General features: G+C 47.2%; 1 protein-coding gene and 1 pseudogene across 1 annotated transcript; one reads left to right on the top strand and one right to left on the bottom strand.

Moving 5' to 3' along the window:
* The first annotated feature begins 250 nt into the window (after window positions 1-250).
* Window positions 251-3,382, top strand: LOC101705654 (PRAME family member 20). Its single transcript, XM_021248216.2, has 3 exons — window positions 251-598; window positions 996-1,580; window positions 2,820-3,382. Exons 1-3 carry the CDS (start codon window positions 270-272, stop codon window positions 2,827-2,829), a joined length of 924 nt encoding a protein of 307 aa, XP_021103875.1. The 5' UTR covers window positions 251-269; the 3' UTR covers window positions 2,830-3,382.
* Window positions 3,383-9,102: 5,720 nt separating this feature from the next.
* Window positions 9,103-12,335, bottom strand: LOC110346688 (PRAME family member 20-like; annotated as a pseudogene).
* Between the last annotated feature and the right edge of the window lie 1,189 nt (window positions 12,336-13,524).

Raw genomic sequence — 13,524 nt, forward strand, 5'->3', positions numbered from 1 at the left:
TTTTGGTCATCACCTTGCTTCACCTGGGTGCCATGGACATTCTTCCTGCTCTCGTTACCAGCAAGAGTAATGCTTTGGGACCATGAGCACAGAATAGATTTGGAGTAAAATGAAGATTCTTCTCCCATTGTCAGAAAAGGAACTTTGTGGCTGAAAGTTGTTTTCCAACTTCCAGAGAAGGTGAGGAGAAAGGGTGTCTTAGCCTTTCCTGAAAGGATGTCTCTTTCTTGATATCTCCCCAGGGCTCTTGGCCTTGCAGATTCACCAGGATGAGCACCCAGCCCCCACTCACACTACTGAAACTGGCAACTCAGAGCTTGCTGAAGGACAAGGACTTGGCCATGGGGGCTGTGGAACTTTTGCCAGGGGAGCTCTTCCCACCAGTGTTCATGGAGGCCTTCAGCAGGGGTCACACTGAGGCCCTGAAAGCCATGGTGCTGTCCTGGCCCTTTCCCTACCTGCCCCTAGGAGCACTGATGAACAGGAGGGATCCACAGACTTCAGACACTGAGGTGGAAGTTATGGAGGTGGAGAAAAGGATGTTACAAGCTGTACTGGATGGGATTGATGTGCTGCTGAGCCAGAAAATGTGCTCCAGGTGAGTGTAACCCAGGTATATTGGAGGGAGAGCCCTGGGATTTGAGCAAGGGACAGAAAGTGTCAGGGAAAGTGAGGGCTGGAGGGTAAAGCAGAGGTTTCTGATGGTGACTGGCAGAGGATCAGAGAAGCCTTGGGGATTGCTGAGCCACCTCGGTGTTGATTGCCAGATGGGAGGACAGGTAATAGGAAGGCAGCAGCAAAAGGAGCTAGAAGTTCCCGACTCCTCCCACGGGCAGGAGGAGCAGGGACTGGGCTTGATACAAAAGGAAAAAGGAATAAAAACCCTGCAGCACGGAAAGTGGAGCAAATAGCGGCTGATATCTGGGATGAGCAAATTGTAGGAGAAAAGTGGGTCCTGGCCTAAATTCTCAGACTCCTTACTGGTTCACCCACAGGAGGTTAAAACTGCAAGTGCTAGATATGCAGGACAAGCACAGCAACTTTTGGAGAGTCTGGGCTGGAAACAAGTTGGAAGCCTGCTCCTCCTCAGAAGCCATGAAGACAAGAAACACAGAGAAGAGTGGGCCAAGGGCAGCAGAAAAGCAGCCCCTCACGGTGATTGTAGACCTGGAGCTCAGTCATGAATGTCTGTATCTATTCCAATCCTACCTCCTCAAGTGGGTCCAGCAGAGGAAAGGTCTGGTGCAGTTGGATTGTCCGAAGCTGTGCATTAAAGCAGCAGACATTCAAAGTATCATAGAGATCATAGAAATCCTGAACCTTGATTCTGTGCAGGTGGCAAAACTGGCTGACCGCTGGACATTATCCACCCTGGCTCTTTTGACCCCTTATCTGATTGAGATGAAAAATCTTCAGACACTAATCATTTCTGACATCTCTGTGCCTGAGTTCCTTTCCTCAACCGAGTTAGAGCAGTTGCTCACCCAAATCACCTCTCAATATTGTAAGCGACACCATCTGGAGAAGGTTTGTATAGACTCTCTCCCGCTCGTGACCCAGTGCCTGCTCCGGATGTACAGGTAAGATGTGAGGCTCTCTGTAGAGCCTGAAGAGACTTCCTGTGTTCCAGAAAGCTTGATGAACATAGACAAATGTGACAGAGATCAAACACTAGAGTATCAACACATTGCCTTTTCCACTCCTCAGTCCTACAGCAGGGTGTCACAAACCACTCTACTGGAGTAGCCAGTTGGGAAAGGGCCACTGTGTTGGATGCCAGAATTCAGAGCTCAGATATAATGAGGGTCTGTAAATACAGAGCGCATTGAAGAAATACAAGCGCTCACATCTCACACTCAGTGTCTGAGCTACGACTTCAGGAGAGGTGTGAGAGACAATGAGCCTGTCCCTCTGACCCCCAGTGGAAAAGGCTGCTGTCGATACCAGCAGAGCCTTAAAAACCTCAGCTGGATGTTATCCTGCTCTCTTCCTGGGCCTTCTTCATTCCAGACATCAGTTGCTACCTTCCCCATTCCTTCTGCCTTTTCTCCTTCCACTTTCTGCTTCCTGCCTTGGATCCAGCCCAGTCCCCACTCCTAGTTCTTGTGGAAGGAGACAGGAACTTTTGCTCCTTACACTTCTGCCTCCCCAATTAGCAGTCCTCTTCCTCTGCAGTTAATGTCCCTGAGGCTCAACAATGCCCAAGGCTTCAGGTCCTCCTAGGAGTCAGGATCAGAATCCTCTGCTCCATGGTGGGGGGATGACCAGACTGGAAGTGCAGGACTCTGAAGCTGATGGTAAGGAGCAGAGGTGCAGGACTGGGAACAAGGACACAGACTCTGGCGCCAGCCTTTCTGGCAACCCCAGTGGATGTGGCCAGATCTTGTCTGATTTGTCCTTCCTGCCTGTCTCCTCCTGCCTCATCACGAAAGATTTGTAGGTTTCTGCTTGGGAGTAAGGAAAAGGGACTATAGAGATATGGCATTCAGCTGGTCATACAAGTAAGGGTAAAACAGCCTAAATTAGGGTAACTCAAATGACATTTGACCCACCTTGTAGCTGCTACCCACCATCCCCTGTTTTTCACTGCCTTTTGCAAAATATAACTGGTCTTTCTGTATTTGCTTGACATCCCCCACAAGGTCTCTGTCATTAACATACCATACATTTTCACCCTGAAACCAGCTGCCAGGATGTCTAGCACCAAACACCTGAACCACTTGGATCTGAGTGGTATCAGGCTGACTCATTTTAGTCCTGGTCTCCTTTGATTTGTCTTGGATAACACTGCAGCCACACTGACCATCTTGCATTTGCAGCCCTGTGTGATAACAGACGACCAGCTCTGTGCCTTTCTGCCTACCTTGAGCCGATGCTCCCAGCTCATTTCCTTCAGCTACCTGAGGAACTCCATGTCCATACCCACCCTGGAGAGCCTGCTGTGTCCCACTGCAAGGCTGAGGAACTTATGCCTGAATGTCTGCTGGGTGAGACTGAACTAGTTTCAGGGTGGGCTAAGGAGGATGGTGCAGCCATTAAACCATCCCAGGATAGTCCAGTTTTGTGTGGCTCATTGTGTGCTCCCTTGTAACTATAGAGTCTATTATCCTCATCCTGCTCCTTGGCCTACTTATATCACTATCTAGTTGGATTCAAATATCCTATGCTTGCATTGGGCATCAGGAACAAGGACCCTTGTTTCAATATTAATGAGAAAAAGACTGGTCATACAGCAAACTTGGAGAATCATCGGATCCAGAGTTAAAGTGAATTTTGTAGACTTCGGGTCCTAGAAATCATCAGAAAGAGGAATCTGAGTTTCTAGCTATAAATTCAGGCTTAAGATGAATATGTGTTTGATTGTAAAGAAATGATCTGAAATAAAGGGAGTTGCATCTAAACCATCTGGTTTCCTCTGTGATCATTTTTACCTGATTTCCAGCTTAGAGCTCATGAATCTGCAGTAACTGATGGGAAAAGGCCCTGAATTATCTGATCAATGAGGGTTGGCCTCGGGAACTCACAGAAGCAAATAGAGATATTCCTATACTGTAGTTCATTCCCTCCCACTCTTTAGTTTTCTCTAGCCACAAGTTACTTCCATCTTTTCTAGTTTTCCTCCCTTCCCAATAAACCTATATTACTTGGGAGTCATCTTAGGGCCTTCCCACTGAACTAGAGCCACAAAACTTTTATTTTTGATAAATTTTATTTTATCCCATTCTGCATTCAGCCCCCTTCCTATGTACAAAAGCTTTGTTTCCATTTTTTGTTCTATTTTCATTTTTTAGTCTCAGAACTTATTTTCCAAAGTCCTTCTGAATGGCCTGCATTGTGCTTGCACTTAGATCCTCTGCCCTAACATTCCAGAATGCTGTGACAACAGGTGTGGGCCATTATTCTCAGATATTTCCTCCTTAGTTCTGTGCCTCTTTTTTCTTGTTGGTCTAAGGTTGGCAACCTGAAATGCACATCAGAGACCAACTCTCTAAAGGGGAGTTCCTTTGGGAATTGCGGGAACTATGATCAGGTTCATACCTGCTATGGAAGGCCACCGGTAACCCTACAATAGTGTTACATGCCTTTGATAACTGTTTCTCAACTCTGTAAAGTAAGAATAATGGCATCTATTTTATAAAGTCTCCCCAGCCTCTCCCAGCTCAGGTCATGATTTGAATGGAGAAGGTAAAATGGTTGGGCCATAGGATATTTCCATTGCTATTACTCAAGGGCTTTGGAGTGATGATCAGAAACTTTTCCCAAGCTGGTCACAGCTGAGCTTTTAGATTAGATTCCTCACCACCCTCTTCCAATAGGGATAGGAGTGAAGAGGATTAGTGGTTGGAAGTGGGTGGGACAGTAGCATCCTGGTGCTAAAAATGACAGAGATATAACTTTAGACAGCAATACTGTGGCAAACTGAGAAGTCCTCCACTGTAGGGAGTGGAGAAGGGGATGTTATTAGGACCTCTCCCTTGGGTCCTGGCCTGTAAGCCACCCAGCACAAGGCAAATTCAAGAACAGACAGAAATGAGACTTAGAGTGGAGAAGCTGAGTCTTGGGTCCTGGTCAGTGCTGCTGGTGGCAGCAAAGACAAAGGCCCCTAAGCACATCCAGCATTTATTGAATACAATTATGAGAAGCAATATGGAGTTGGAGAGATTTTGAAGTCATCTAATGAAATACTGCCAAACACCTGGCATGATGGCGCCAGGCACAGCTGTAAGGCAGTCAGCACTGCTTATCTTGCTAGGATAGAAGAAACCAGTACCGGCACCAGGCACAATTAGCAAGTGATCCACATGGTCAGTGAGAAGGGGAAAGGATTTTAACTGGGGTCATGCTGACCTCAGCTGCATGTAATTCAGCAATGCCCTGCCACTTCACAGACCAGGACTTAGGGCTCAGTGACAGCCATTAGCAAAGAAGCAATGCTATCCCAACTCTGCTAGTTGACATGCCCGTTTGAGTCATGCAGGGCTTCAGCCTGACTCCTGATATAAAACAGTGTAGCCGAATTTTGGAAGGCAAGAAGTATGTCCCACTCATAGCCTGCTAGTACTGGGCAGGGATGTCTCCTACACTCCACCAGAGACAGGCCAGAGACTAGTTCAGAGTTAGTCTCCTGGATCAGAAGTAGTCTCTTTATAATTTGCTTTATAACACACCCACAGGAAGGGATTATTATTTTTTTTTTGTACGGGGGATCGAACTTGGGTCTTTGCACTTGTGTAGCAGGCGGCAAAACCACTGAGCTAAATCTCTGGCTAGAAGTAGTCTCTTGAGCTTGACTTGAGCAGATGCCTCTTCCTGGATGTTCCCAGGATCGTTGTTCTTGAGGCTCCATCAGGATGAGTATGCAGAGCCCACCACCTCTGTATGAGCTGGCCAAGCATAGCCTGCTAAAGAGTGAGTCTGTATTGCTCTGCATGACCTGCCCAGCCTGATCTTCCAGGAAATGTTCATGGAGGCCTTCATGTGTGGACATGATGAGGTCCTGAAGATGATGCTCCTGGCCTGGCCTTTCCCCTGCCTCCCTTTGGGGTCCCTCATGGAGATGAGGAAATCTGGGACCCCACAATCTCAACTAACTACAAAACTCCAGCCAGAGGAGAGGAATCTACAGACTTTGGAAGCTGTGCTGCATGGGCTGGATATGCTGCTGGCACAGAAGGTTGGCCCCAGGTGAGGGTGGCCCAGGTATCCTGGAGGGAGGGTGTAGGGATTCTGGGGAAGGACAGAGGGGTCATGGAGAGTGGGGGCTGAGGTGTGGTGCAGCTTCTGATGCTGTGAGAGAGGAGGATCCCAGAGGCCTTGGGCATTGCTGAGCACCATCTGGGAAGTGGCTTCCAGATGTGGAAGCTGACTGTGCTGGTGACCTTGGAAGGAGTCCACCCGACTCTTCTCAAAAGAATTGGAAGTTGAACAAGGCTGCATACAAAATGTAAAAGAGGGTAGAAAAGGGAAGGTAGGAAAAGCAGGGAAGCAGCTGATGCCCAGAAAGTAGGAAAAAAGCACAAGTAGGAATTTGGGTCTCTGCGTTAATTGTAAGACTTCTTGTTTCACCCACAGAAGATGGAAACTGCAGGTGCAGGATTTGAAGGTGCATGAGGACCTCTGGACTGTGTGGCTGCTCATGCCTGAGTACCATATAACACATGTAGGGACCAAACAGTTGATGACTACCTAAAGACCAGGAAGAAGCAGCTCCTGAAGGTGATGGCAGATCCCACCACAAGTGGAAATCTAAATGAATTCCAAACCTGTCTCTTTGAGTGGGCTGAACAGGAAAGACATTTGGTCCATCTGTGCTGTAGAAAGATGGAGATTTATGAGATGCTCTTCGATACCTTCACGATGGCCTGAAGATGCTAGAGCTGAACTGTGTTCAGGAAGTGGAAGTGTGTGACTTCTTGGATGTGTAACAACTGGCATCATTTGTTTCTTACCCGGACCACATGAGAAAGCTTCAAAAACTTGCCCCCTTTTTATTCTCTAACAGGTACCACAAGTAGCACTGTGGAAAACGTCGATGAGTTTACTCTTCATCTATGGGAGATGAACTGACTCCAGGAGCTCTATGTGGACTGATCCTATTTCCTCAAAGGCCACCTGGACCAGGTACTCGGTTGAGTAGGATGGAGAGCTTTCACTTCAGACCACAACAAAGATTTTCTGCACTTTATGTACATGAGTGCCCACCTGTTGTCTGTCAGTTACTTGAAATTTAATAGTGACAGGGACACTAGAATATCTGTGGATTGTTCTGTAAGACCGAGGGCCTTACCAAACGCTCTGAGAAGCTGACTGCAGCGAAGAACACCCGGGAAGGAACACACTGGACAAGTTGGAAAGTGAAACAGACCTTTATTAGTCTGGCCAGACTGCACTCCCAAAGCAAAGTAGCTTAGAGAGGCAACTGGCTCAGAGTCCGAAGCTGTTTTTATAGGGGGTCTCAGGGGAAGTTGACAAGCAGAAATACAAAAGCGGAGGAGAGAGATAAAACAGACCTTTTACAGATTGTCCTTAAGATAACATATTCAGATATGGAGCTGGGCAAGCATGACAGAACACTACGCACACAACAGACCTTCCTGGCACAACAACAAGCGCATCCCTGGAACTTGATGTCTACCTGGTGATCCGTAACAGAAGCAGAAAGTTGGAGCCCTATTAAAAAGATGGAGTAACTGTTGTTCAGTCTTACAGTTCTATTCCTGCTGTTCTATTATCTATAGCAGGGTGGGACAGAACCACAAACATCAAAACAGGGATAAACTAAAGTAGCCAATCGGAAAAGGGCATCATGCTAGCCAGCCAGATGTGAGAGTCAGACACTCGGAGGACAGGATTGTCAAGTTCTCCTTAGGAATCTCAGCTAAGGTGAGAGGCCAGGGAAGGGAAAAGAGAAGAGTGAAGACTGCAAATAGCAAAAGAGGCTTTGGTGAAGACTGTGATTGAGTCCCACAAGGGGCAATTCCAGTCCCTGTGGTCAGATCTTGCCTGATTTCTCCCTTCTGCCTGTCTCCTGGCTTAGCCTGAGCACAGGTACAGTGTCAGCTTGGCAGAATAAAGGGAGCTTCAGAGGTTGAGGACTAACCCAGGGACACAAGGAGGTGATGGGACTCAGGTTGATCTGACTTGAACTCTTCCTATTTTGGTGATAATAATACACAGTGTAATCACTATTGTTATTCTTTTTCAATTTGATTATAAAATTTTGTTTTATTTTTTCACAAAATAAAAACAAGAAATAAAATTGACTGTGCTGATTCTGTGTGAAACACTCTTGACCTCCTGGGCCCAAGTGAAGCCAAACACCCTTCTTCCCTCAAGCGCACTGTGCCTGGGGGAGATTTGCCATGATATCTTTCATTGATCTGCTCATTTTCATTTCTAACCTCTACCCTAAGAACTGTCAAGTCTTCCCTCCCAATTTTTTCCCACATTCCCAGGAGTTTAGGTTGTCCTGGGTCAGTCTCAGAGGCTCACGATGGAGGTTTCACCCTACATGCTCAGCGCCCACCTTCTCATATGGTTTGGGTCTGGTTCCTTTGACCTGAGCCTTGAGGATGAATCCCAGGCTTACAGTTTTCCTTTTCTTCTTGAGACTCCTTAAGACCCAGAAGACTAACTATGAACCAAAGTCTCTGTCTTGTTTATGGTGTAGGACTTCTCAGTTTACTCCAATATCTCTGTCCTCAGTTGCTCCAAAGCTAGTCCCTGCTAGCACCAAGACAATACTATCCCATCCAATGTCAGCAAGTAAACGTCTTTACTCCAATCCTTGATATAAGGGGTATTGAGGAGTCTGAAAGTTCAGCTGCATCCACCATGAGAAATCTTTCTGATCATTCCACCAAGGAATTCCTTGAATAATAGCAATGGAAATATCGTATGACCCATGTAAATCATGGCCTGAGCTGGGAGAAGCTAGGGAGACTTTATAAAGTTGATTCCCTTAATTTTTTTGTTTGTTTTTTGGTACTGGGGATTGAACTCAGGACCTCTCGCTTGTGAGGCAGGCATGGTGCCACTGAGCTAAATCCCCAATCCTCCCTTATTTTTATTTTACAAAGTTGAAGAACAATTATCAAAGGCATGTAACAATATTATAGGGCCACCAGTGGCCTTCCATAGCAGGCATGTTCCTGATCACATTTCGTGCAATTTCCATGGGAACTCTACTTTAAGGAGTTGGTTTCTGATGTGCATTTCAGGTTGAAAATCTTGGAAAAGAAAAAAGAAGCACAAAAATAAGAAGGAATTATCTGAGAATCGTTGCCCACTTCCGTTATGGCATTCTGGAATTCCATGCCAGAGGATCTAAGTGCAAGCCCAACCTTGACAATTCAGAAGGACTTCATCAGGAAACAACAACAAAAAATTTGTGGCTCTAGTTCAGTGGGAAGGCACTAAGATGACTCCCAAGTAACATAGCAAAGAGAATGGAGAAAAACCCAGAAAATATGGAAGTAACTTGTGGTTAGAGAAAACTAAAGAGTGGGAAGGAATGAACTATATGGAATATCTCTATTTGCTGCTGTGAGTTCCTGAGGCCAAACCTCATTAATCAGACAGTTCAGGGCCTTTTCCCATCAGTTACTCTGGATTCATGAGCTCTAAGCTGGAAACCAGGTAAAAATGATCACAGAGGAAACCAAATAGCTTAGGTGCAACTCTCTTTATTTCAGATCATTGCTTTACATTCATCCACACATTCATCTCAAGCCTGAATTTATAGCTAGAAACTCTTTCTGATGCTTTCTAGGACCTGAGTCCACAAGGTCACTTCTACTCTCAACCCAATGATTCTCCAAGGTTTCTGCCTACTGTCCAACCTGTCCTTTCCTCATTTACACTGAAATAAAGGTCCTGTGTTCCTGAAGGGCAGAAGGAAGCATAGACTATGTGGATCAAACTAAAGAGGGATACATGCACAGCATGGAGTGGAGTACAAGCAATAGGCTTCCCCATTAAAATAGATATCCCAATGAGCACCACAAAAGCAGACTGTCCTGGGATGGTTTAATGGCAGGACAGTCCTCCTCAGCCCTTCATGAATCTGGTCCTGTCTCAGGTGGTGGACAGCATACCAGGAAACATAAACCTCTTGAGGAGCAGAGTACATTTCAAGTCGTAAGGTGCTTAGTCTGGCCGTGTGGCACAGCAGGTTCTCCAGTGTGTCTACAGACATGGAGTTCCACATGTAACTGAAGGTAATGAGCTGGGAGCATTGGCTCAGAGCAGGGAGAAAGGCATGGACCTGGGCATCTGTGATCCCACAGGCCTGCAAGTGCAGGGTGGTCAGAGTGGCTGCAATGGTATCTAGGAGAAATCAGAGGGGACTGGGACTAAAATGAGTCAGTCTGACACCTTTGAGATCCAAGTGTTTCAGGTGTCTGGTGCTGGGACATGGCGGCTGGTTCCAGTCAGAGTGTGAGAGCTGGCAGCAAATTAATGAAAGGGTCCTCAAGGGTGATGTCAGGCACCCACAGAGAGACCAATCAGTTAGATCTGGCAGTTGGTGGTGAAGAATAGGGGGTGGTGTGTAACAAGTACAAGGTAGACCAAATGTCATTTGTGTCTCTCCAATTTAGGGTGAGGTAATTTACCACCACTTGCTTGGCTGTTGAGTCCCAAATCTCTCCAGTTCCCTTTGTGTTCTCCCTAGCAGAAAACCACAGGGCAGCAGGAGGCAGGCAGGAAGGACAAATCAGACAAGATCTGGCCACATCCACTGGGGTTGCCAGAAAGGCTGGCGGCAGAGTCTGTGTCCTTGTTCCCAGTCCTGCACCTCTGCTCCTTACCTTCAGAGTCCTGCACTTCCGGTCTGGTCATCCCCCCATCAGGGAGCAGAGCATTCTGATGGTGACTACTAGGAGGACCAGAGAGGACTTTGGGCCTTGTTGAGCCACAGAGATATTGATTGTGAAGGAAGAGGACTGCTAATTGGGGAGGCAGAAGTGTAAGGAGCAATAAGTTCCTGTCTCCTCCCACAAGAACTAGGAGTGGGGACTGGACTGGATCCAAGGGAGAAAGCGGAAAGGAGAAGGAGAAAAGTAAGGCAGAGAAAGGATGGGAAGATAGCACTGATGGCTGCCATGAGGAAGATAAGGAAGAGAGGGAGTTAACATCCAGCTAAGTTGCAGAGCCACTGCTGGAGTCCACAGCAGCCTTTTCCAGTGGGGGACAGAGGGACAGGCTCACTTGCACTCACACAGCTCACGAGTAAGGCGCTCACAGTGTGAGGCATGAGCTCTCATCTTCCTTCAGGGCCTTCTGTCTTTTCTGTTTCTCAGTGCCTTCCCGTAGACCTCACTCACCTGCTCTCACTGTGTCTGGGTGCTGACCTCTGGCATCCTAGCACAGTGGTCCTTTCCAGTCTGCTACTCCGGTGTAGTGTTTTGTGACACTTTGACATAGAATTGAGGAATGAAAAAGGCAATGTGTTGATATTCTAGTGTTTGATATCTGTCACATCTCCTGTAGGTGGCACATGGTCTGCGTTCACTAATCTTTCTAGAACACAGAAAGGATCTCCTGACCCTGGCAAGAGAGCTGGATGTCTTACCTGAGCACCTGGTCCAGGTGGCCTTCCAGGAAAGAGACAGATTCCATGTAAATCTCCTCCAGAGATTGAAGCTTAAACAATTCAGAGGTGATTTTGGTGACCAACTGCTTTCTCTCTTCTGAGGAAAAGAATTCAGGCACAGAGACATCCTAGAAAAATAGTTTGTGATGTTGTTTCACATGGCCCAGGTAAGGGTTATAATAAGCCGAGGTAAAGAGTGTCTAAGAGTCCCCCACATCCACTTCCCCAATGCATGCTGGGCTAATACATGCCTTTGTATACTTCAGCTTCATCAGACCTTTCCTCTCCTGGATCCACTTCAGGAGGAAGGATTGGAATGGATTCAGATGTTCCAGACCAAATCACACATCTAAAATCACCTTGAGGGGCTGCTTTTCCGCCACAGTTGCCCCGCTCTTTTGTGTTTTTGTCTTCTTCATGGCCTCTGAGGAGCATGTTTCCAGCTCGTTTCCAGCCCAGACTCTCCAGAACGTTTGGTGAGTGTCCAGCATATCTAGCACTTGCAGTTTCAGTCTCCTGTCAGTGAACCAGTTAAGACTCTGAGAATTTAGCCCCAGCCCCACTTTCCTCCTGTGACTTGTTCATCCCAGACATCAGCTGATATTTTCTGCAATCTTTCTGTGCTTTACTTTGTTCCTTCTTTTTCTGTTGGCTCTAGCCCAGTCCCTACTCCTGATACTTATGAGAAAAATTAGGAACTTCCTACTCCTTTCACTACTGCCTTCCTATTACCTGTCCTCCCCATCAGGCAGTCAACACCCAGGTGGCTCAATGCCCAAGGCTGGTCTGATCCTCTGCCAGTCACCAACAGAAGTCTCTGCTTTACCCTCTAGTTCCCACTTTCCCTGACACTTTCTGTCCCTTGCTCAAATCTCAGGGCACTCCCTCTAGGATACCTGGGTTACACTCACCTGGAGCAAACCTTCTGGCTCAGCAACACATCCAGCCCATCCAGAACAGCCTATAACATTCTTTTCTGCACCTGACCAACTTCCATCTCAGTATTTGCAGTCTGTGGATCCCTCATGTTCATCAGTGCTCCCAGTGGCATGTAGGGAAAGGCCAGGATTACACTGAGGCCTTCAGGGCCTCAGTGTGACCCCTGGTGAAGGCCTCCATGAACACTGGTGGGAAGACCTCCCCTGGCAAATCTTCCACAGCCCCCCATGGCCAAGTCCTTGTCCCTCAGTAAGCTCTGAATTGGCAGTCTCTGTAGTGTGGGTAGGGATTTGGTATTCATCCTGGTGATTTGCAAGGCCAAGAGTCCTTGGGAAACACTGAGGAAAGAGACATCCTTTCATGCAAGGCCAAGAATAAAGCTCCTGTTCTGACAATGGTAGAAGAGAACTGTCAACTGCAAAGGGACTGTAGATGATAGCTTTGCTGTCTCCTTTGTCTGCAGGGCAAGAGGTCCCAAGCTATGGGAGTCCAGACACCTCTGGTGAGACTTCATCTTGGAGAGGAAATTGGTCCTCCTACATGCCAGATTGAACCCTGATCCACCAGTGCAATGGAACCTGTTGGGATTCAGGACAGTTTTGGAACAGCATGCTAAAGGACTGTGATAAGGTTTGGGGGGCCCAGAAGCAGGACCTCAAGGGTGGTGAGGGGAGCCTGATCACTTCCCCATGGTGTACCAAGTATTCAGAATCAGGGAGAGTCATACAAATCCTATCACTCCACATCAAGAGGGGCGGGAGTTAAAAAAAAAAAGAAAAAAAAGAGGGGTGGGAGTGGGCAAAGTTCGCTCACAATGGGGTGTGCCAAGTAGTGAGAGTCAGATGAGTCAATGAAAACCCTCTCCCAGGTATCCTAAATAATCTGACTCAAGGGGAGGCAGACAAAACTTACACCCAAGTACCAAGGTGGGAAAAGTGGGATAAGAGAGGTGTACAACTGTGTGTGAGAGGAATGAAGTGTGTGAGTCTGTAGGGTGCTAGGAAAGTATATTATTGGCTAGGGATTTAGCTCAGTGGTGCCACTGCCTGCCTCGCAAGCTCAAGGTCCCAAGTTTGAGCCCCAGTACAAAAAATAAACTCAGCATATAATTGTGTGTGACTGAGCCAAGTGAAATGTGTGAGTCTGAGGTCACAGCTGGCAACCCCACTGGCAACTGGGGAAAGGAGGTGGTCTAATAGGTATGAAAACAAAAGTAATTGAGAGAATGATTTGCACTGTAATGAGCAGAAACATGAAAAGAGCTAGTTAGCTTTAATGCACCATAATATACAGACAAGGTGCCACAGGCAGGCAGATAAAGGGGGAAAAGGAGCACCCTGTGAAATGTGGTGGTGGCATCAACCAGCCCAGATAGGGACCAAGACTGAAAGAACGCCTAAGTAGCTGGCTGGTCCAGCAGCTGGACTGGCGTGAGGGCTCAATGCAGAAAGACGAGCCCAGCTCCTCCTGCTGAGATTAAAGGGACAAAG

This window comes from Heterocephalus glaber, unplaced genomic scaffold (genome assembly GCF_053883595.1).
Source record: "Heterocephalus glaber isolate CG9 unplaced genomic scaffold, H.glaber_assembly_v1.0 deba00001447, whole genome shotgun sequence".
Taxonomy (NCBI): Eukaryota; Metazoa; Chordata; class Mammalia; order Rodentia; family Bathyergidae; genus Heterocephalus; species Heterocephalus glaber.